This window comes from Agelaius phoeniceus, chromosome 5 (assembly GCF_051311805.1).
Source record: "Agelaius phoeniceus isolate bAgePho1 chromosome 5, bAgePho1.hap1, whole genome shotgun sequence".
In the NCBI taxonomy this organism is placed as follows: domain Eukaryota; kingdom Metazoa; phylum Chordata; class Aves; order Passeriformes; family Icteridae; genus Agelaius; species Agelaius phoeniceus.
Genome location: NC_135269.1, coordinates 8795271 through 8820165, shown reverse-complemented (window position 1 = coordinate 8820165; position 24895 = coordinate 8795271). Strand labels below are relative to the sequence as shown.

Here is a 24895-nt window from a genome sequence, read left to right as displayed (position 1 = left end):
GCACAAATGCCTTTGCATTTTCTGTGGCAAGCAGCCTAATCCATCAGGTTCTTTGAAAGGTCTGTTACCGAATTCATCCTGGAAGAAACTGTAGCCACTGGGGTTTTGATGTGAAACTATCACATAGACTTAACATGCCCACCAAATTTCAGCTAACAATTTATTTTTTTGAAGTGCTTTTCTTAGTCTGTATTTGCTGTGTTTTTTTCAGTGCTGAGACCAAAAAAAAAAAAAACCCCAAAAAAACAAAGAAAAAAACAACAACAAAGAAAAAACCAAACCAAAAAACCAAAATAATGCATTCTTTCTTCTTTTGTTTGTTTGTTTGTTTGTTTTTTAACAGACCTGATTGTGGTAGTGGCCTCAATTATTGTTCTGAGCATAGGATCTAATGGGCAGGTGTTTGCCACCTCTGCAATAAGGTAGGTTCTGCTGTCACTGCAGCTCTTCACTACCACAGAGGTTGTTAGGTGTGTATCTGATTTGCCTAATTCCCAATTTAACTGCATGTCTGATTTTCCTAACACAGGGAAAGTTGCTCCATTGAAGCACTGGGGGACTGGGTGCTGTTGTGCTTGGTGACTGGTTGGGAAACGAGTGCAGGAACAAGGCAAATGAAAAATGGTGGGAATGCTGAAGCCAAGTGGAAAAAATGAAACATTGTGTCCTATTTAAAACATCAAACAACTGTCTCTCTGAGACAGTTACAGAGAATTACAGATCATGGGTTTATTTAAGAAGTAATCCAGACAGTGCTTAACTGGGTGCTTTTTGAGTATGAGTAATTACTTTGTTTAAAGAGTAATTATGCTTTGGTGGATTTGTTTGGCATGAGTAACTCACACTGTGCATGGAGCAGAAACATTTGATGTACACAGTGTTTGTTCAGCTTGCATCAAGTACTGCAGGCTTGTTTTGGGAGGTGAAGTGAGTAAACAGAAGAATGATAAGCAGTAGGTGTACTTCCTACTCCTAACCTGACTTCCAAGATGTGCTGCGTATTTTGTCACAAACCTCTGCTTCCCAGTGCAGTGGAATAACTGGGAAGTGGGAATGTCCAGTACTGTCTAAACTGTCCAGATGTGTATGCAAACACTGGGGAGAACTATGTGTACAGAATGGTTTTTAAGGTAATTCTTACCTTAGAACATTCATCCTTACCTGATGGTAAAGATTCCGCCCAGGCAGCAGGAATATCAGCTCCTATAGGAAAAGAGGAAAGTGCATGAGGAAATTCCAAGGGTTGGGGTTTTAAAATTTAACTAGAAGCATAGGAAGGACTCAGTGAAGCCTTTCCCAGTGCTGAGTCCAGAGTCACTGTCCTACACCTCAGAATGCTCTCTGAACCTTAACTCACATCCCTGCAGTGTTTTCATTGCTCCACTGAAAAGCCAGCAGGGTCAGGCAAGTATGAATTAAAAATAAAAACCTACATCCACAAAAAAATCTTGAAGATCACTAAAAAGAGCCAAAAATACTTTTAGTGAATAATTTTCAGGTACATGAATTCAGTGTTCATCCTTTCCTGCTTTCCACTGGTTTGTTTCAGTGATAAGACAGTAAGATGACAAACAAAATTCATTGTCAAAAGAGCAACTAAATGAAATATTTCCATGGAATAAAATTGTGCTAAAGAACCATATTGATAATTACTTTTATTTAGTTGAAAATATTTGGAGATTATGATTGATATAGTTATTCTCCTAAAACACATAGGACACTATCTATTTCCATTGATATCAGAGATATTTCAGTAACTCACACGACAAGGATTTCAGTAATGCCGTGTTTGATTCATATTCTCCTTTTGGCAAATAGAGAAAAAGGTTTGCTTACATTTATGTTAGCAAAGCTTGAAGTTTTCCTTGGAAAGGAGGTATTTAAAGTTTGGAATTATAGAAATTATATCAGGTTTTCCCTAACTTGGTTTGTTTTCCCATTGAATAATTGTTTTCGCAGTCAATATTTCTGAAGAAATTTGACTATAATGAAATGTGATCTAAACACAGAGATGCCTCAAGCCTGAGATGCCAGCCCAGGCAGGGGCAGTGCTATCACAGTTCTTGAACACAGCAGTGTGTTAGTGGACATAACCAGTTGTGGGTGGATAAGGCAGTATTGTCCTCAAGCATTTTTATGTGCTTATTGCATTTATTTTAAAGCTTCACTTTCCTTACAGGGGGATTCGCTTTCTCCAGATCCTTCGGATGCTCCACGTTGACCGCCAGGGAGGCACCTGGAGACTCCTGGGGTCAGTGGTCTTCATCCATCGACAGGTACCCAGCCTTTAAACATCTCCTAAAATTCATTGTCTTCAGTGAATTCTCTCTGTGGGCTTCCAATAATGGTCTGGTGTCCACTAAGGAAGGCGGGAGCCTCTCTTGAAATGGAAAATGTAAACCCCATCCCTTCTGAATTATTGTAATTTTGAAATTAAGGGGCTCTCAGGCAAAGATATGGGAATGGGAATAACAGTTCTTTATTAGGAAAATTAAAATACAAATGCAATAGTGCAAACAACAAAAAAATACCACTGAGAGTCAGAATACAACCTTACAACCTGACACCCTATGGGCCAGGGTGTTGGTAGCAGTCCCATTAAATGGTGGCTCAGCCCTCCTGGAGTGCCAGCTGTGGTTCTGTTGGAGCAGGGATCCTGTAGAAGGGTGGAGTTTTCCTCTGAAGGTCCTGTGGTGGTGTAGATGGGCCTGGTCTTCTGCTCCTCTTGGAACCAGGGGGAAAAAGGCTCCTGTCATGTTCCAAATGTCAGACTATATCCAGGTAAGAATGTTTGGCTCCTCCCCCTGGGTGGAGCATCCCACACCAGGATAATGTAATTTTATCAGTCATGCAGTGACACTCCTTTTATAATGGGAAGCTACTTTTGCTATTCAGGGCAGTGGCTAACAGGGTATAAACACCAGTGTTTGGGTTTATTAATTAACTATTGTACTCTTTGATGTTATTCCTCAATATAATTTCTTAAATGCAGTTTTGTGGGCTGCCTTTCATATTGCAAGTACTCTCCACTTTCTCTGCAGAAGATGAATTCCTAGCTTGGTTTTCCGGGGGAAAACCAAACACTAATAGGAAAGCCTTGCTAGAAGAAGTCAATTATTTAAATATTTCTGTTGTGTTTACCTTGAATACAAAGTTTTCTAATTCATTCTGTAAATTTAAAAGAATGAACTATGTTATGATGCTGTGTAAGAAAAGTTATTTTTCAACGTTGTGGTCACAGAGGCAAACCTGGCTGTTAATAGATGCATGTCTGCTAAAGCTTTGAAACAATTTTTCTGTATGAAAGCTCATTAAGCAGGACGAGTTTAAAAATTTTTCTGCAGATTTAAAAATATTTCTAATTGAAGGCTTCTTTTTGAGTCTTCATGGAATCTCTTGATGATTAGCTTTATTAATATAATGGAAAATTATATAATTAGCCTTGAAGTCTTGCATCTCATGCCACTCTGTGGAGGGCTAACACTCTGCTATTAATCTCCACATCCCACTTGTTAGGGTGGTTAACTTGTTTTTATGAGTGTAGATTTGTTCTCCACATACTGACAAACAGTTACAAATTTCCATGCAGACTTTTTTTAATTTTTTATTTGGAAAACTGTTTTTCTGGGACAGAGAATGTGCTGCACTTAATCCAAAAAATAATTTAATACTAAAAGTAAATTTTCTTTCTTTTATTTTTTTCCCCCAGTACAGTAGGAACTTTTATGTCACGATGGCTGTGCAGAAGTGATGCACACCAAAGTGCTGTGGGATAAAGCCTCCTTTTATACTGTACAACAGGATGACTTTTAATGCTCCAAGTCTGTGTGGTCTCTATTTATTATGCTTGCATTGCCTGGGTATCTTGCTAGGGCAGAGCTGATATCCAAATAACTTGATATCCAAAAAAATGTTTGGGAACATTTTTTTCCTGTGGGTGTTCAGAGTTTTAGTCAAGAATCAGGAAGTACTCTCTCCAAAATACAACACTTAAATCTTATGTGTCACAAGCATAAGAAAGTTCAATGGTTTAAAAGGGGAAAAAAAAAAATTCTTGGAAAATAAATTTATGAGTAAACGCACCTGAAGTTCTGCTTATCCAAAGAAGTGATTATGGTGATAAATAAAACTCCACAGATCTGTAGGACTTATCCAAGCAGATCACCCACTAACACATTAAGAAAAAAAAATACCAAGCACACAGTTCTGTATTGACATTGGACAAGTGTAGCTGAAACCCTAACACGGTACCAAACGGAAGGAAAAATGGAACCTTTATTCCTGTCCAGCCTCTGAAAGAAATTTTTGTTTAAAAATAAAAAAAAAACAAAAAAACCAAGACCAAAACAAAAACACCTCAGCTGCTTTTTCTTCACAGGCGGAGTACAAAGTCCTCATCTATTTTTGGTTTTTTTTTGCATTTGATACTCTTTCAGAAACATGGGCCCCTAAACCCTTAGGCAATGTGAGAAAATGAATCCACATCTCGGTGCCCTGTGAAAATAGCAAGCACTTGTACCTCCCTGGGCCCTGAAGAGCTTAGTAAAGTTGTCACCAACCATTTCCATGTGTTTTGGAATTTTACATATAGCTCAATTAGCTCACTCAGGCCTGGTTTGGCTAGGATGCTCTTCTATTTTCAGCAGGTTGAGCTTATATACCAGCATTTCTTGCCAAAGGCAACAAAACGTGGGTCAATATCACGTGTGGTGGTGGAAAGCCATGGAGAAACCCTGCAGCTTGCTGAAAAGCCAAGTTAGCCACTCAACCTCCAGCTTGTGAGCCTCTAGGTTGGTTTTACTCCTTCCTCACCTTGCTTTGTGAGGTCTTCCACTGCTCTCAGGACAGGAGGGATTCTCATATTTTTTCCAAGTGTTGAACTTTGTATTGTGTGGTCCTCATTTTAACTGAAAATGGAGATATAGCTGAGTTTAAAAAATGTGCAGACTCAACTCTCTCAGTATTCAAATCTACCTTTGTGTGTTTCTCGTTCTTACTGTTTCCTGTGTGTGTGAATCTGAAAGTCCCTGCTGCAAAGAGCCATTTGCTTTAGGCAGCACTCTTTATTCTTAAGCTCTTAGCTAAAAAAACCCACATAAATATGTAGTTTTAAGGCCTGATGCCTGCAGAATACCCTTTCTTTTGGGATCATGTCTCATGAAGCATTACTTAAAAAGCTTCTGACTCTCCCTTAAATGAAGTATGCATGATATTGCTGCCATTGTTCTTAATAATTAAAGAGTCTCTCTATACATGTGGAACATGGATTGGTGACATTTAGAGTAAGTCCAAGGCAGTTGCATTTTCATCTGGCCTTCATTTAAAAAGAATCTGTCTTCAGATGAATAGTACTGGAGCTGAGAGGTGCCAGTGGTGAAATAAACTCAGTACTTCTGTTGATATTTCAGCCACTTTGAAAGGATTTCATAAGACTCTGCTGTTTTCCTGCCTGCTTCCCAAAAAGCCAGCACTTAAACCAGAATTAGTCCAATTATCATCTACAGTCAATTGTGTATAACAGAAGGAGCTTTAAAAAGCAAGTAATATCTACAAGTACACAGTGCTCCATTATCAGGAGATAAAGGTGAGAAAATAAAGGTGACCAGCAGAGAAACTACTGAAACCCCAGGGTTTATTTCATTTTTCAGCTGCCTTGTTTAGCAAACAGGCCTGCAAAAAGTCAAGGCTTAAATTAAAAGACTTGGCCATGAGCAAGATGAAACACTATCAAAATTCATTATTTAGGTTATCATTATATGATTAGAGAAAAAGCAACCTTTTTTTTTTTTTGTGTGCCAAGACTACTTAAAGGTTTTCTGAACCCAGATTTTAATTAGTGCTGTAGGAGAAGGAAGAATATTTATATTTCCTGCTACTGAATGTTGGTACTTGATACGAGGGCTACCTTTGCCCAGAAAGTTCTTACAGGGAAATGAAAACAAAGAAAGAAAAAAGAAAATCTGAGGGAAATTTGATGATAAAATGGAACCTTCCCTTACTAACAGTTTAAGAAACATGGGTAGAATATTACAGAAAACCTGTGAAAACCTGACATACTTTAAAAGTAGGGGCAATCCTTCCTAGTCAGGTTTTAATTTTAAATGTATGATATAGCAGTATTTTAATTCCCTTATTGGCTGAGACCCAAGGAGAGAGAAATGACTGTCAAGAACTTAAGATGCCACTGAAGATGTAGCACAACATTGTTTCCTGATAAAGATGGCCAAATTTGTGCAAAGAAAATAAAGGAATGATGCATCTAAGCTTCATGTAATTAGAAAGAGCTGTTTTCCCTTATAACTAGGTATTATAGTTATAATACCTAGTTATATAGGTATATATAACTAGGTTGGATTGGATTGGATTTTCCTGAGGGACAGGTGGATATCTCGTTTAGCACTGCTTTTAAAAGCTTTATGTGGTTTTGCACCTGTGACACCACACATTTTGGCTTGTTTAAGTGCACAAGCACTTTATTTTTTTTTCCTGAAGATTGTGAGAATCCTGCATCTAAGTCACAGCAGGTCTGACACAATTTTCCTGCCCAAAAATCTTTAGAGAAAATGGTATATTCACAAGTACTGTGATATGCCCTCACAGAAGTCTGCCCTAGCCTTGTTCTTCATGAAAACATGACATTTACCTAGCATATTTTATCTTCAGATTTTATTTTAACATGAAAGTGTTGAGCATCACTATCCAGTCTTCAGCAGTGTAAACATCAGATACCTGGGTTCACTGCTCAGGTATGGCCATAATCACAAGACATGGCTGCTCTTTCTCTGTGTGCTCTTCAGAAAGGGCATTTCTAAAGCTGCTTTGCTACTTTGAAAATGTTTAGACAGTTAGTATTCTGAGTAGACAGTTAAATTGAATAATTCCCATTCCCTAATTAGGAGAGATGTCCCACTCTACATTTAGCTGCCTCAAGGATCAAGCCCATAATGATGGATTTTTGAACTATTTAGCCTGGTGTGAATATAATCCAAGTCAATGTTTTAGCTGTTTTCCTGGAGGCAAATGTCAAAACCTGAAGTATAACATATCAGTTTTTCTACTGTGATTTGCAACATTTTACAATGACAGAGTATTTATATACACACACAGAGATATATATATATGTACATAGGATGAAAACCTCATATACTTCTTTGTTTTCTCTTTTCATAGGAACTTATAACCACGCTGTACATTGGATTCTTGGGATTAATTTTTTCATCCTACTTTGTTTATCTTGCTGAGAAGGATGCAGTTGATGAGGATGGAAAGACAGGTTTCTCCAGCTATGCTGATGCCCTTTGGTGGGGTGTGGTAAGTCCTCACCAACAAAATGTGTGTGCAAACAGGGCCCAAGGATTTCTGTTCAATTTGTGATCTCTTCAGAAAAACCTGGCTTTTTTTTTTTTTTACAGAATGTATTTCTGTAGGGAAGCTTTACAACCTCCTCAGAGGGATACAAGCAAGAATATAAGAAATACAATTAAATTTTTGGAGTATTAAATTTTATTGGGAAAACAGGTTGGCAAGTTCTTAGCAGAGGACACCGAATGCTTACAGATATGAAAAGTAAAAAACATCTCAAAAAGCAAACACATCTCAAAAAAAGTAAACAGTCTCCTTCAAACCCTGTATTACTTCCTTTAAGCTCTACTTAGTTATCTCAAAAGGTGCATAATTTAAAAACCTATTCTATATATGAAAGTTGGGTTAATGACCCTATTTCTTTTTTATCATTTTGTGTAAAACTCACTCTCTCAGTAATAATTCAGACCTTGATGCAGGTTATAGGTTCCTGTTTTTTTGGTTTTTAACTTATATGGGGGGATAGACTATAAGAGAATAGACATAGTGCAGGAGGCAATCTCAGCCCTGAGGAGTTGCAGCTGTACTGATCACCAAAGATTAGGAACAGGCCTGCCCTTAATGGGCCACAGCTGTGGCCAATAAAGATGAGTGCTATAAAAGAGTGGCTTAGTGAGTAGAGAAGAGAGCTGGAGTTTGTTGGCTGTATTGTGAAGAAGAAGGAGTCAGTGCTGTGAGGAGATACCTGTGAGAAATCACCAAGAAGGTATGGAACTTTTGCTGTAAGATGGCAACAAACTTAAATGCTGCATGAGTCTCTACTTTAATGAAGTACACAGAATTATAGACTATATTACATGTAGCCTGAGTCACCACTCTGTAAGTGGTTCACTATAAAAAACATTTTAAACATTAAATTCCTGTCACTAGGTTATCAAGTATTCATTTAATCTGCAGAGTATCACCTATGACTGTGCTAAACAGTATATACCCAGAAAAATCAAGAGAAAAAAGAAAAATCTACTCAATGACAGATGGTGCTGGGAAGCACTGAAAGCATGAACCAGCCCATAGAGTTATCACTTGTTAAAGCCCTCAGTGGACATGGGATAAAATTTTAAGAACATGAACTCTCATGGTTATAGCTGTGAAGGAACTTGTGGAGGAAAATAATGAGTGTCTCGGAAGTAGAGGTTGTGCTGCATTTTAAAAGAAAACACAGTCAGGGTATAATTGAATGATACCCTGTGCCAGTTTTGAGACCAAACCAGTACTCTTATTCTCACTTATTCTTCCATTATTTGAGCAGTTCACCTCAAACACCAGTGGATCACTTTTAGCATCCAGTTCTATCCATGTATGTTCATGCACAGTAATTTCTGCATGTGATAAAAATTCTGTGTGGACCCAGTGTACTCTTCCTGCCTTTCCTTTTTTTTTTTTTTTTTTTAAGAGTTGCTTCATTAGTTGCATTGAATATTTAGGTATAAATTAGAAATATTTCTAATCACTATAAGCTATTGCATTGATATGAGTAAAGAGTAAAAAAATCAAGGTTAAAAAAGTCAGAGTGTGTTTCTACAGCAGTGTTTTGGACTTTGGGAATTTAAAAGGAGTTATGAAGACCATCAGACAAGCTTAAAATGCACAGCATCTTGTTGAGATAGATGACTTGGGATCTGTGTTTCAAAGTGTGTGGATGGGAGATGCAAAGTGTTCAGTGGGTGTTGTTATTTTCCAAAACTTGACTTGCTTTGTGTAGCAGCAAGATAAAAATCAGCTCCTCTTTCTCTGGCCATGTGAGGAACACTGTTCAAATTGTTGTTCAAGCTTTTCAGGCATCTAGGCCTCCTCAGCATTTGGTGAGTCACGGTGCAGGTGCAGTTCACAGCTGGGAACAGGAACAAAGGACAAAGTGAATCTGTTTCTTTTTCTTTTCAAGTCTCCTGGAACATAGAAACACAGATGTGGAGTTACTAGGGAGTGAAATTTGATTTTTGCTTTTGCCTTTCAAAACTGAGCTGTTGGAAAAAAAAAATCCTGGTACCAAGTATTTGAAAGTCTTATGTGTCTGACAAAAACCACAGAGTATATTATGGGGAACATTTTGCTTTGAGTAGAAAAGTGCAAGCTTGCTGAACTTGATACAAATGACCTGAAAGGTTTAAATACAGGGAAAAGAGAAAATAAAGAATGAATGAGAGTTGGAATTAATTGCTAACTACATTCACCTGCTTCAGTTAAAGGTAGGGTTTTTTCCTCCTAGATTTGGCAGGCAAACAGGTCAAACTGCAAAGACACATCCAAGCTTGTGTTTCACATGAAGCCATTCTCAGAAGTTGTAGCAGGTAGGGCACATGTAAAAGCACTTCCAACAGCATGGTCACTCTGCCAGAATTGCAACCTATGCCACAGCAAGTGCCCAGTCCTTTTTGAATATTTTTTCCTTAAAAGAAGAGCACATAGGAGGCTTCTCTTCTGCTGGCCCTCCCTTGCTGCTGGTAATGCTTATTTGCCTTGCTGCAAGCTCAGCTCTTCTGTACCACTGGACTGGAGTTAAATACTTGCTCCAGTGAATTGGTGTTAACTGGCACAGGTACTTGGGATCAACTGCTCAGAATTTCCAGCAGTAAATTTCCATGCCAGAGGTAGCAGTTGGGATCCTTTTATATTTAGTGTGGTGTTTTGAGGTGTGCAGCTCTGACTCACACCTGAGGACACCTGCCTGTCTTTAAACATCTGAGCAGCACTGTTGACTTCTACTAAATCAGAGTTCTTCCCTTTTTGAGGCATACATGTGTGTGTTCAGTGCCTGTGTGCACAGCTGGAATGTGCCATCATAAATCCCTGTTACAAGAGGTGTCATTTTCCAGAGCCCAGCTCTCCAACGACTGATAACTTTGGGATGTACAAGTATAAAAAAAAATTCTGCTGTGATTAAGAAAGCCAGGGAATTACATTATAAATAATCCTTTCCATGTATTCAGTGTGCTAATTAAATTGCCAACAAGGAACCCTCTTAGGGTAGCCAGGGAAAAACTTCCTGAGACATGTTCAGGCACCTGCAGGAGTCTGCCGGCCAAGTGCCTGCTGTGAAGGTGGAAAATTCATCTTTCCTGTGGTTACAGCTTTCATGCTGTCTTCTGTAGTAATATTAAGGCAGCTCAGCATTACTGCAGTTTGGTTTTAAGTTCTGGGTTCTGGAGAACTTAGTGGAAAAAAAAAAACCAAAACAACCAAAACCTCCCCAGAAAAACCAAACCACCCCCAAAAAACCAAGAAGCCTTTCATAAGAAAAAAGAGGGGAAAAGAAAGGGAAAGCCACTGACTTTGAAGGGTCACCTGGGTACACTGAGGAGCTGAAGTGCTGTTAAAGGCAGCTTTAACTTCCTCCACTGCATTACAAAGTTGAATTTTGGGGGGGGGTCTTATTTAATTTTGGGGACTGGCAAACTCATTGTCCTGCTGGTAGCACACAGCACCTGAGTCACTTGACCAGCTGCATTAAATCTGGACAAACACCTGGCAAGGCAGAGCTCCTGCTGAGAGCAGTCTGCAGTTCAAAAGAACAATATTCATTCAAGGATATAGCTACTACAAAGTGGTCGTCATCAAGTGGAGAATTCACGATGAATAAACACAAATGTAACTTTTTTGGAACTTGGAAAAACTAAGTTTGGTAGTAGTTGCTAGTTTTTTCCCTGCAAATCTTTCTTCCAGTTCTGAGAGTAGGAGGAAACATATTCTTCCCATGCCTTTATTGCTTGATAGCTTCTTCTGAGAAGACTATTTTTGCATAGCATCTAAGCATTTGTCAGCAAATTTTTCCATAAAAGGCAGCCTCTTTATAGTCAGTGTAAATTTACATATTCTTTTAAGTCTGTTTTGGCTGTATTTCTGCTACCATTCAAGGCAAAATGAAGGGAGGGGGGCAAGGTTTGGGGCTGGTACATCCAAATAAAAGTACATTTTTTCTATTTACAGCTCTCCCCAGTGGTTAGTATTGATGACAGAGCTTCTCTGTTCCTCACCAGAAGTTTTTCACTTCTCAGGGATCCAAGCCATGTTTCTAACACCGTTTTATGGCAGCATCAGAGCTCTGAGGATGCTGAAAAGCCCACACCCCCATGGGCCAGGGTCTTTGTTTTGGACCATGGTCTGTCAGTCCTGTCCTGCTGAGGCCCCTGTCAGGTGTGATTCCTGTGGCTTGCTGTGGCTTGCTTTGGGATAGCTGATTATCCCCTTCCATTGGGCAGCAAGGGCTCCTTGTTACATGACAGACCTTTCTGATGGACCAGCAGCCATCTGGACCCTCTTTTCCCCCTACATCAGGTCCTTCCTGACCTCTGGCTCATGATGAATTCTCTTTCATCCTGCTGGGGCTCCTCAGGAATAGCCCTGAACCTCTGTCCCACTCAGGTCCTCCTGCCTCTGGAGTGTTTCAGGGCTGGCCTGCCACCTCTGCAGCAAATCTGTAGAGCAAAGTCCCTACAGGTCCCAGACCTGATGACACTAACTGACCTCATGACCCTGACTAGCATGACTGTCCTGGTGGTGCTCCACACACACCATTTCAGCAATATTTCAATATTTCAGCACAGGAGGGATTCTCTGTAGCTCAATTGCAGCTGTGTCTAGGTATGGACTCCCTCAATCCTGATTTCCACCCACGGGATGATGTCCTGCTCTTGTCTCTTCCCTGTGAACTCATGTGCTGGCCACTTGATCCTAATCCTGGTGGCTTGCTGTCAGACCTGCCTCATTGTGCTGCTGCATCATAATCCAGACTCTGGGGTGGACCTGGCTGCACTTTCTACTTCTGTTTTGCTTGAAAGGTCCTGGACTGGAGAGGTGCTGCCCTGCTGGCTCTGTTGTCTCCCTTAACTGTGAGCTCCTTCTCCCTGGCCTTGATAAGCAATATCAGATCCAAGTTTAAGCACCTTGTGGCTTAAAAACAATTTTTAGTGGCCAGGTATTGTTGCAAAGTGGGCCCAGCCAGGGAATAATGTGCTCTGACTCCATGATTTGAGAAGGCTGAGCAAATGCTTTATTAGGCTATATTCTATATATAATATGTATATAATTATATTGTATATAAAATACATATGTGGATATTCCATATATATATATATAAAAATACATAGGTGGATATTCCATATATATATATATATATGTAAAATACATAGGTGGATATTCCGTGTATATATCTATAATATGTATTATATGCTTTATTAAGCTATATTATATTACACTAATACTATACTAAAGAGATACTAGAGAAAAACCTGTGACTGTCTCCAGACAGTCACGACACAGCTTTGACCCAATTGGTCAACCAGTCCAAGCAACCATCACTGGTGTCCAATTAACTAATCACTCTTGGTAAATAATCTCCATAACACACTCCACATGTGCCAAACAACAGGAGCAGCAAGTAGAGATAAGAATTGGTTTCTCTCCTTCTCTGAGCTTCTCACTGCCTTCCCCAGGAAAAATCCTGGGGGATGTGAATACCACAGCCAGGTCCTGTGTTTGTGGGGCAGGAGGAAAGCTGAGCACAGGCCTCAGCTGTGTTCAGGTCTAGCTCTACTGGCAGGCTGACTTTGGGAGATAACACATCCTGGAATGGTTGTGCTCCTGCTCTTGCTGTGAGGATTCAGTTGGGATGAGTTAGTTCTGTCCTTTTCCCTCCTCTCAGCACAGATTTCTTTATCCCCAAATCCATGCACTTGGTTCACACCTGTCTCCTGATTCTTCACTTATTATTTTCACCTTCCATACTTTTTTTTTCCTCATGCTTTTTGGAGAAAAAAAGAAGCACTGACACAGATGTTTCTTCCTGATGTAGGTAACAGTCACAACAATTGGCTATGGAGACAAAGTTCCCCAGACGTGGATTGGGAAGACCATAGCTTCCTGCTTCTCAGTGTTTGCCATCTCCTTCTTTGCCCTGCCAGCTGTAAGTGGAACTTGAATCTCTGCATTCAAGGTGTGTGCACCTCTGTCAATGCCTCTGGCTCCTGTAACCTGTGGATCACAGCAATAAATGTGTGCTGTTTATTCAAGTTACACAATTCTGCTGTTGATCTGCTCAATTTCAGATGTGTTTGTTGGAGTAAATAGAGCTCTGACAGTGTAGACATTTGAAAATTCATTTTATCAAGTCTCTTATTAAATGTCTGTTTATTCCAGGTGAAAAGTACTTTATTTAGGTATGTGAAGCTATATTCATGTCTGAATAGTAATTTTGTTACTTTGTTAGGGTATTCTGGGGTCTGGTTTTGCCCTGAAAGTACAGCAGAAGCAACGTCAGAAGCATTTCAATAGACAGATCCCAGCTGCAGCTTCCCTAATTCAGGTAAGGCCACAACAGTAAAATACTACAAATACCTCAGAGTTTATTGGAGAGGGAGTATGGCCCAGGAGTTCAAATACTGAGAATCACCATTCCTACATTTATTATAGATCTATAGCTTGTGTTTAGCCACTTTGTCATTTTGGTCCACATCAGTAAGTAGAGAAAATGAGATAAATGCCTCTCTGTTTCTGGAAGCTGCACTCTACCTGATACTCACAGGCATAATGACACTAACTGGATGCAGTGAGTACATGTAGTGAAATACTAAAAACATAATAAAAATCTTCATTATACTATTTAATTCATAACTTCCTTTTCATGTTCTTTGAGGTGATGAATGTACAAATACATTAAAAAAACCACACCTGTTTTTAGAAAAATCTCCCAGCATAACATTCCATATGATGACATAAATAATTACATAGCACAGTGCATGAACATTCATTGTGGCACAGTGGCAGAAAAAAGAAAACACAGCATTCAGTGGGGGATTCACTTTTATGGGGGTTGGGTTTGATTTACTTGGGCTTCTTTTTGCTGTGGGTGGAGTTTGATCCCAGCTCATGGGGGGAGCACACTGAATATCTCTGTGTGATACATGTGCAAGTCCTGGTGCACATTGCATCCACCATGGTTGTACTCCATCAGGAGTGGTGTTTACCTGGACTGAGGGCTTTGTTGTCACTTGGATTTTTTACAAAATTCGCCGTGCAGGATCCCAGTGACTGCTCCTTCCCTGAGGTTCTTTGGGTTTCTTTTCAGACCCTATGGCGCTGCTATGCAGCAGAGAAATCCTGCACCTCCACAGCCACCTGGAAGATCTATGTGACAGCTCCCGTGCAAAATCCCAAAAAGTCTCCAGCGCCATCTAGTCCCGGCCTGAGAAAACAGGTGAGAGCCCTGGCAGGGCTGGCTCTCTGCTTGCTTTTCATTTTTGGCAAGTTAATTATAATTTAAAACCTTGTGAAGGGCCTGAGCCGTTTGGATGCCTGAAATATGTTTATTTTTCCCCTGCCACAGCCCAGTTAGTTTTGTTTTCCTTCAAATATGCTTGAGGAAAGAGCATCTTTTAACTGAATTTGCCTTGTTGGTCAGACAGGTGACTACTCTCCATTGTTTTATCCCTTTGGAGTCTCCTACTTTCTCAAAGCACAAGACAATGGTGCAACTTTCCTATTGTGCATTCATTTTTCAAGGTACTTCATACCAGAAGAAGGAGCAAGCCAGTTTAAAAATTTATCTTCAGGCTTAACACGGGGCTGACAGCAGTTACTATTCCCTGAACAACTTCATGCTGCTTTTATTTCTTTAGAAAACAGGGCAAATTCCTGGGCTGTGAGTGCAGGAAAGTGGAACAGTGTGTGTCTGCAAAGGTGGAATTGCCCACACCCAGTTCTGTGGTGTCATTGCCAAGCTTGCCAGAAGGGCAGAGTCTGCAGCAGGTCCAGCTCAGGGCCCCAGCCTCTCTCAGAGGATGCTCAAGGCCTGCCTTGGGGCAGTGGCATCCCACTGGAGCCTGTTTCCCAGGGAAGAAGGGTTGTACAATTCCCTTGGCACATGGAGGAAGCTGAAGCAGCCTGCTCTGTGTGTGTCTGTGTTTTGGGTAGAGTGACCTTGCTTTGTCATAGCTGCAGGCAGGAAAAACAGGAGGAAAGGGGTAAAGCAGAAGTAAGACTCTTCTGTGTGTTGCTGAACAGATGCAATCCATGGCTGGAAAGATAGGAAAAATGCATTTTCCCTCTGTTTTCTCTAGTGTTTTCTCTAATATAATATTTGTCTGAACCTCCCTGTGAGCCCTCATTTAAGAACATGGTAATGGTTCTTTCACCTCTTACCAAAGGATCCTCTCCTCTTGTTCTTTCTTGGTCTGTGACTTCCTGTTTTAAGGTCTCAAATGCACACTGATCATTTTGTGTATGTTGTAGCATTTTGTTCTCCAGAGGACTCCTATTTTGTTTTCCTGCTATAAGAGCCTGTAATCTTTGCTTTTAGAAGTATTTTGATGCGTGTCACTGGATCCACTGTCCACAACAAATACTTATTTCTACCATTTTTCTCCTATTTAATTTTGAATGTGCATTTGTTTAACTGCTGCAGAGCTGAGCAGAAGAAGGAATTCCAAAAGTCTGAATGTAGACCATAACAAAGTAAGAATTGGCTTAACGTTAGGTAAAGTAGCCTTGTCCCATATGTGAATATCTGGACTCTGCAGCTCTTTCTGTTGATCCAAACCCTCATTTTTCATTTCAAAGGACCAATTATAGTGTGTTTATTAGGCTGTCTTTAGGCTTCTAAAATCAAGAGAACTGTTTGGAGGCAGGAGGAAGGATTTCTCCTCTCCTGATGTGCCTAATTTAGCTTTTTTGGTAAAAGTGAAGTTTTCTTTAGTTGAATATGCTGCACAGGGCCTAGTTCATAGTTCAAAGTCTATGGTTATGTTGAATTTAAGCTTTAGAAAGATATTCCTGACAAGGTGATATGTGCTGAAGTCATTATAATTTTCTATGCCTTGAGTTTTGGACCCAATTTGTGAAATTTTACTAACAGCTTGATTTTTCAGAATGTTCTAGTTGCCTTCTGAGTATCAAATTCTTACCATGTTTTAGTTCAGAGTCAGACACTTTAAACCATAAACAAAGGTTTCAGTCCTTTCACTGCATTTCAGTTTCATCCTCTATATAAAAAACATTTGACCTCAAGTGAATTCACTGTACAGTGAAGCTCACATGTGCACTTGTCTGTGTTTGACAGCATCTTCTGAGACCATTCCATTCCTACTCTCACAGGCCAGAAGATCCAGAAGAAAAGGGAAGCTGGGCTGTGGGAATGGCTCTGCACCTGTAATAAGCCCAGGAGAAAATTCCCTGTCTGTTCCCCAGATCACTTATGATCACATTGATGAGCAAGAGGACAAAAAGGATGTGTCCTTCTACATTGGTGAACCTAAAGGTAACTTACTTATGCTCAGTTTATCATTTTTAAAGGGACAAACTTAAAAGGAGTTGACGTATGAAGGGAAGAGTTCTATGAGAAAACATTACTTGGCTAATCAGTAAATCAAAATGCCTTCAACCAAGGATGGTTGCATAACAAAAATAGGGGGACAGGAATGAAAGGAAGTCTTTAATTCATATGGTGTGAATATCAAAAGAGCTTTCATTGTTCATCATCAATTAAGATTCATTGATCATTCTTCTTTTTTTGAATTATTTCAGAGGTGGATGGAAATCTTCCTCAGGTCTATCCCACCTTTTAACTTTACCTCTTTTTACCTCCTTCTGAAAGAAGGAAAGATAAACAAAAAAAAATCTCTACTTTTTTTACAGCCCCCTCTTAAACATTGTGCTAACAAATTGTGATAAGAAAAAATAACTATTTTTATGCCCACATCAACTAAGATGTTTTGATAAGTAGTTTTTTTTTTTATTGCTTCATTTAAAATATTGTGTGTTTATTTAAGCAATGGTTACATTTCAATGTGGAAACTGTCTGAATTTCACTGCTGAGTTAACATAGTTGCTTTGTCTGTTAAATCCTTTCTTTAAAATTAAGTTTGTAATGGAGATATGAATGTTATAATGTGGAATATAAAATGGTATTGTTTACTACAAAAGAAGGTTTTCTGGAAAGCTGATTTTCCCCTTTTGCATTGATTTTCTTTGTCTGATGGGGTTGGGGCTCTGTTCTGGATCTGCTGCATCTTGAACTCCTAATCTGAGTTCTGTTCCATACCCAGAGGCATTTCCAGTGCTTTTTGGGAGAGGGCATGAAGTGTATGATATTTACAACCAAAGTTTCTGCTTTAACTCCACATCTCATAACAGAATACTGTGTTCATTCTCAGCATGTTTATTGGGCTGGAGCAGCTTCCCTTGCTGACCACGTGGCAGCAGATTTTGCTGAGTGTATTTTTGGTGTGATGGATGGAAGCAGCAAAGTGTTGAGCTGCTGGTAACAGTCCTGGAGGCCACTGAGATGCTGGGGACTCTGCTGGCTGTACTCAGCTCTGCCAGTGTTGGTTCACTAAAGCTGTGTTCCCTCAATGGTCACAGTTCACCTGAGCAAAGCTCTGTGTCATAGGAAAGAGAGTGGTGTTTCTGCCTGTCAGGAAAATGAAAGAATTTCCCCCATTTTTTCTGAAAATGTTTTCTTCCAGTACTTTCATTATAGCTGGTTGAATTTATTCTTATTCTGAGAGACAGCCATGCATATTATTCCCTTTGCAATTAAATTTTGTCTCTTTTTCGTTTTCTTTCACCTTTTGCCTTAGCCAGTATCGGGGTTAAATCGCACTCAATTTGCTTTTCCTGATTCATTCCTTCTGTTGCAAAGCTTCCAGGAATGTAGCTGGCAAGCTCAATTTCTCAATTGACTGAACATTCTTGACACCTCTCAAAAGTTTAAGCCTGATTTCTCTCAGTGAAGTTCTCCTTGCCAGAATTAATAGGCTTCTATTCCTGGGGAGTGGAAGTGCTAGGCTTCCAGCCTGTAAAAATGGGGCTTTTTTTTCCTGTCAAAAAAAGCTGAAAGTAGAAAAGGCAGAGAGGACCATCATTCAAAAAAGGGAATTGAAAGGGGCCATGCCAGCTTCTATTTGAGTGTTGCTGTAGTGGAATATTTTATTCATTGCTGGTGGGGGCTGGGTGTTTTGCAGATGATGGCAAACTGCAAGGTTGAATCAGATCACTTCTCTAGGCCTGACCTAGAGGACCAGCCCTCTTTGCTGCTCTGCTCAGGTGTGAGAGAGGGACTGTAGGAAAGCCTAAAATAAATGCCTATCAGGAACAGGCAACACAGTAACAGTCCCACTGACAAAATTCCTTGTTTTGGGCAGAAATAGATAGAAATGTAGTTCAAGTATCCTTGAAAAAGGAGATATTTGCCTTAATTTAGCAGTGGCATTATGTGAACACACCTTTTCTCCTGGAAATAGGATTTTCCTAATTGTTCATGCATCCACATCCACCCATCTTACTCTTGGCTTGCTCAAACCTTGCTTAGGAGGCAGATCTTCCCAAGATGGGTACAAATGCTTTCCTTTATTTCTATGAAGTAGGTTGGAGAAAAAGGAAACCTTAAAAACCAGAGATGATCAATATTAAGGCTTCTGAGAGGTTTCTGTGTATGTGGAATAAAAAACCCTATGTATTGGATAGTGCATAATAGAGAAATGAGACCTTTATTCACCAAAAATGGTAGAGTTTTGAAACAAAAACTTGATAACCTAAAAGAAAAATTACTCCTGACCTCTACACTGTGCATGGGGTTCTAGGTACGACTGATCAAAAATGATCTGTAGCACTCAGAATTTGTCTATCCTTACAGAAAGGGAAAGGCCAAAATTCTTCCACAATAATAGTTTCCTTGTTGGAAGTCAAACCTCTCAAAATGAAGCTATTTAGAAAGAAATTAATAAGTAAAAGCTAAAACCAACATGGCGATTTAGGAAGTTCTAGAAAGTCAGTGTGATGCTGAGTCATAGGAAAGCATTACATAGAATGGGTTGGGTTGGAAGGGACCTTAAGGATCAAAGAATCCTGGAATTATTTGGTTTGGAAGGAATCTTGAAGATCCTCCAGTCTCATGGCCATGGGCAGGGACACCTTCCACTATCCCAGGTTGCTCCCAGCCCCATCCAACCTGGCCTTGGGCACTGCCAGGGATGGGGCAGCCCCAGCTTCTCTGGGCACCCTGTGCCAGGGCCTCACCACCCTCACAGGGAACAATTTCTTCCTGATATCTAATTTAGTTATGTCCTCTTTTAGTTTCAGACCATTCCTATTGTCCTGTCACTGTTTGCTCGTGTAAAAAGTCCCTCTGCAGTGTTTCCACAAAGTGCCCTTAGGTGCTGGAGGGCTTCTCTTCTCCAGGCTGAGCAATCCCATCTCTCTCAGCCTGTCTGTACAGCAAAGGTGCTCCAGCCCTTGGAGCATCTTTGTGGCCCTCCAGTGCAGTATTTTTATTTTGTTTCATGGGTGTCTGTTGCTTCAACTAAGGAACTATTTCATACCAGGGTGTATGATTTAATATTTTGATGTAGTGATTTAAAACCTTCAGTCATTTCATTCTTACCTGAGATTATATCCATAAGTGTTCTCTGTAGTCCTGAAATTAATCCTTACCTGTACTTTTGGCTGTCCTTGTACCTACTCCTCTGTGGCAGGGTCTGTTATCAGGATAAGACATGTGCAAGCCCTCTGACATCTTTAATATTCCTGTAAGGTTTAAAGAAGGCACTCAAGTATGAAGATTGTAGTTAATTAGAAGGGCAAGAGTGAGTGGCAGGTCATAGAGACTGATCCATACAGAAGGGAAACAGCATTTTGGTGTGACTGGAATTTTCTAGATGCATTTTGAGTTTTTTCTTTAAACACCAGCTATTCACCACAATGCACCCTACACAAAATGAACCAAATGGCTGTTTCATGATGCTTTTTATTAGGGAGGAAAAAAAAAAAATAGAAATTTGAAAGTTTTTAGACCTTGAAGGTCAGCCTCCTGGGATGGCTCCAGCAGATGGAATGTATTATTCTCTGTCAGCTGTTGTAGGTTGTATACACAACTCATTATTGTTAGATTTGTCAAAGTCACAAGACTCTCACAGTGATAAATCTCTGCTGGGCTAAAAATAAAATTCCCTGTTTATCATAGTGCTTTTCTGTTTGATTTTTGGAGTTTCTTGTGTGCTGATGTATGCACAGTTTAAAGCAAAACTGCACAAAAGCAAATTTTTACCGAAAGAGGGGAGGATACTTCAGTTTTCTGACGCCCTTACCTTTGTTATCCCTCTCATTTAAAATGTTCAGTGGTGTTGCTGTTGATTTATTCTGTCTGTAATGCCAGTTTGGATGCTGACATTCCAGCATTCACCTGTCTGGAAGTGAGCTGGTTTTTCCCAGAGACTGGTTGCATTTCCCAGTGGGAAAAGGGGCTGGTGTAGATGGATTACAGTCTGCAGTACATATAAAGAAGCAAACATTTTAAGTGAAGTGGATTCAGAGAGTCCAGTGCTGACAAGCTGAGAGAAAGGTGAGAAAAAACACGTGGCCAAAATTAAGAGAATAAAGCAAACACCAAAGCTTTTGAGAGTCTGCATAACTGCCAGTAAGTCTGAAAATCATAAATACAAAGGCATGCACTGAATCAGCATGAGAAAGTATCCAGATACCAGGCTTCTGACAAATGTCATGCTCTTAAGAAGGTGGGTTTAGCAGATGGTGGTGGCTTTGCAGTGAGAATTTGTGGTCAGTGCAGGGCTGCTCAACGTCTCCATTTGTCTGTCAGTTGAGGACTTGCATGGATGGTACTTGCTCACGTGTGAGAATTGTGGAAACACCTCTCTACCAGCAAGTTTTCAGTCTTTACTGGTTCAGCCCTGGCTGCCCTGAGTGAGAGCTTCCAGTGAATTCTGTGGTTTATCTCTCATGGCCAAAGTTGATGATAGGACTGGGGGTGGGGATGGGCGAGGGGAGGTGCAGGAAGAGAGCATCTAACTCTGCCAAACCCACTCTTACTTCTGATTAAATCTGGCAGCTTTTGAGGTTGAAAAATTCATTTTTGTTCTGCATTTATTCAACTCCCTGTCGTGCCTCGTTTAAGACCAGGGTTTGGATCACTGGTCACATCAGACTTGAGCAGGGACTTTGTACCAGATGTTGCCAGAGACCATGGCAGTGCTGTGTGAGGGAAGGTGTTTGCAGCTGCCTCAGGCTTTTTCTAGACACTGTCAGCCCAGCAGTGGGGGAAAAATAATTATGAGCTGAAAAATGAAAATATCTATGCATACCCCAGCATAGGTGTTTTGTTGCCGAAATGAGTATTTCAGGTAACTGTTAAAACATCAAAAAATGCAGAAAATTGGAGAAGCAAATAAATTGTCTTTGAGTCAACATATTGACTATTAATGACACAGAAGCAGCTTCTTAAAGTGAGATTATAAATTGACCTGATAAATTGTAATTTTTTTGTTAAGTTCTTTCACAGTACTGATGCAGCCCTGATCATTTTTACTCTGAAATCCAGAACATATATGGTCTTGCTGTGTGAGGCACAGGGCAGGAGAAGGAAGGAAGCAAATCCAAGACCCTGTCATAGAATTCTATTCTTGATGACAAAGTCAGTAAATGGGTTTCTCTTTTGATATGTTTGAGGAATCAGCAGAATCTTCTCACTAAATGCCAGCCCTTGTGGGGTTTTCATGACATCATGTATTGGAAGAACCTAGTGACATAGCTAGCCTTGGGGGAAAAAAAAGAGAGAAATGAAATAAGGTTTTTCAAGAATGGAAAGTCAGAGTTAATAGGTAAGATATGGTAGAAAGTAGGTTAAGAATTATTATACTGTGTTCTGTATCAAAAAGGGTAAGCACATATAATAAAAGTAAAAAGTAGAATTTGGTACTAGAATTACTGACATCTTCACCTAACTAGTCTAGATCGAATTGTTACAAAAGAGACTCAAATGCAATAGTTGGGTTTTATTTTTCTTAGTAATTAAAAAGCTGCAACTATAGTAAAAATTCAATTAAAACTGTTAAACTTGCTTTTAAAATTCTGCCTGTTAGACTGGTGTTTATGCTCATTTAGTTCCTGGGTATAATTTGCTGCAGAAGGAAGAGGGGAAATACACAATTACTTGTTGAAATCTCATGTCTTTAACAGGGAGGAATATGATGTTTGTGGTGACAGTTTCTCCTTTTCCTCCTGGGATCCACTTTGGGTCACTTACAAATGTTTCCTAACACCCTCTGACATATTTCCTCATTGCTGTGCAGCTCCAGGTTTCATCAGAATTTACCATCTTATGCTCCCTTTTATGTATGTGAAATAGAATTTCTTTGTTCTCTGTTACCTTTACCACCAGTTTTGTCCTGCTTCAAGACTGCTTTTTATTTCCACTGACCATTAGTGAATTGTTTATAGCTGTGGGGTCTCCAGTGCCAAGCCTGTGCCCCATCTCTTATCTCCTGCCTGTGCTCACACACTGCATCCTGTGTTTCCACTTCTCAAGGCCTCTGATATTCTGCCCAGCCTGAATTTCTGTAAACTCTGTCATTATTTGGTTGTAAATATCTCATCCCACTAAAATAACTGCTGCAGATACGAAGCCGTGGTTGTGCAACACAAAGATAAACAGAAGTAAAACAAGATACAGACACCTGCTCAATTAGAGAAATTGCTGCCACAGCTAAATCAGGGTCAGGTAGGGGAAGGTCTGGACAGAGCAGCCAGAGAAGCCTCATCCCTCAGGTCCTGCAAATTTAACAGCAGGGCTGATCCAGCATAGAATGACTTGGGAGACATAGGTGCTCCTTAGTGAATTCACATGAATATCCCAGTCTGCAACTGTTCCAAAACTTAAGAAAGATGAGAATGATCTGGGTGAATTGTGAGCTTTTTCTCAGTGGCCAAAGCTTGAGATGGAAATCTTTGCAGAACAAAAGTTTGGCCCAGTTACCAACTGTGAATACAGTAATGGTGTCAGGAAACAGTTGGTTTTTTTTCTGTCCCCTGAAAAATAGCACTGAATGTGCTAAAATTGACACTACAAACTGTGTCACTTGCTATTACTTGGCAAAGGATTTAATGAGGAGCAAATAAAGTTAGAACATAAGAGAAAGGACTGGAAAAGATGCACAAGTGAGGTGGGTTTATCTCTCTGGGCTTGCAAAGCAAACAGCTGAGGAGCCAGGGAGTGATCAGAAGGAACCTGAGAGCCACTAACAGCACTGACAGGAGGCTGCTGAGATGCAGGATGATGATTTAAAATAGGAAATTTTTGTCCAGCTGGAACCACCTACATTTGCTTTGCATTGCAGGGCAAAAGTAGATGATGTATGTAATCTCAATAGAGGTTATATACAGGGCTCTATAAATACCTAAATCTAAACAGGCTGATGTGTAATTAGATGCAAGTGTTAATATTTAGCTCTAAACAGATATCTAGTCTAAATTGATTTTCTGTGCAGTAAGTGTTAAAATATAATCCAAACAGAAGTGTAGGCTGGCACAGTCTAAATAAATACCTAAGTGTAAACACAGAAGTGTAAATTGAGATAAGGCTGAATAGATATGAGATGCAGTTGTAAATTCATACATATGTAAATGTGACTGTGTCTAAATAGATTTAAGAGAAAATAAATCTAAGGGAAAATAGGTAGGACACATGAAATATAGGTAAAATGGGACAGCCCCAGGTGTGAGGATGGTGATGGGAAAGGGACAGGGACAGCCCCAGGTGTGAGGATGGGAATGGGACAGGCCCAGGTGTGGCTAGTGAGGATGATGATGGGAATGGGACAGCCCCAGGTGTGAGGATGATGATGATGGAAATGGGACAGGGACAGCCCCAGCTGGGAGGAGGATGATGGGAAAGGGATGGGGACAGGGACAGGCCCAGGTGTGAGGATGATGATGATGGGAAAGGGACAGCCCCAGGTGTGAGGATGAGGCAGGTCCTGCTTTGGGAAGAGGTTTTGGCTGCTGGGGGGCTCCTGCTGCTGGTGAAGGGGAGCCAGAGGCAGTCCTGGGGTGTCTCTCCAGGCCCAGCAGTGAGATGATCACCCAGGAGTTTGAGGAGATGTACAGTGGATGAGAACTTGCTGGAATATGATATTTCACAAAACATTTACCAGAGGTTTGCTGTTGAAATGACAAATACATTTAGAGAGATTTCTGCCTCGGGTGCTATTAAATAAACCCATCAGTGCTCCAGGCTGTGGATTAGAGAGGAATTTTTATTCAATATGCAGTTGGGACTGACCCAGAAGTGGCTGAGAGTGCTCTGGGAGGCAGCCTGGGATCTTTCCCCAGGGCAGAGATGCTCCTGCAGTGTCCCCACCCCTAATCCTGGATCAGGAATTCCCTGCAGTGATCTGTCCCCACACTTTGGATATCCAGCAGCTGCTTGGCCTGATCTCCAGTCTATTAACCAGCTGCTTATGGGATGTGATCCCACAGTGTGGAAAAAGGAGTCCCTGACTCGTGGTCCTGAGGGATGTGTTGGGCTCCAGCTTTGCTGCACTTGCCCTGCCTGGGGTCAGGTGGCCCAAACCATTTTGGGGAAGCAAGGGCACTCTTGGAGAGAGTAGGAAAAGAGGGAAATTGGGATTTGAGGTTTCCCTCTTTAGGGAGGAAACTTGCTTAAGGCTGAGATTTTTCTAATTAGTCAATGTACTTTAATATTAAAAATCGTCCTGCAGCTTGTGCAGCAGGGAATGGGGAACTAATATATAAA

At 40.4% G+C, this 24895-nt stretch overlaps 1 protein-coding gene across 1 annotated transcript in view; it reads left to right on the top strand.

Annotated features, from left to right (window-relative positions):
* Positions 1 to 24895, top strand: part of LOC129119948 (potassium voltage-gated channel subfamily KQT member 1-like) — a 409925-nt gene that overhangs the window by 30344 nt on the left and 354686 nt on the right. The window contains exons 4-10 of the mRNA XM_054632193.2: positions 344 to 422; positions 2180 to 2276; positions 7171 to 7311; positions 13151 to 13261; positions 13565 to 13660; positions 14423 to 14551; positions 16447 to 16609. Coding sequence (XP_054488168.2) covers positions 344 to 422; positions 2180 to 2276; positions 7171 to 7311; positions 13151 to 13261; positions 13565 to 13660; positions 14423 to 14551; positions 16447 to 16609 — 816 coding nt within the window. The remainder of the gene's footprint in view (positions 1 to 343; positions 423 to 2179; positions 2277 to 7170; positions 7312 to 13150; positions 13262 to 13564; positions 13661 to 14422; positions 14552 to 16446; positions 16610 to 24895) is intronic.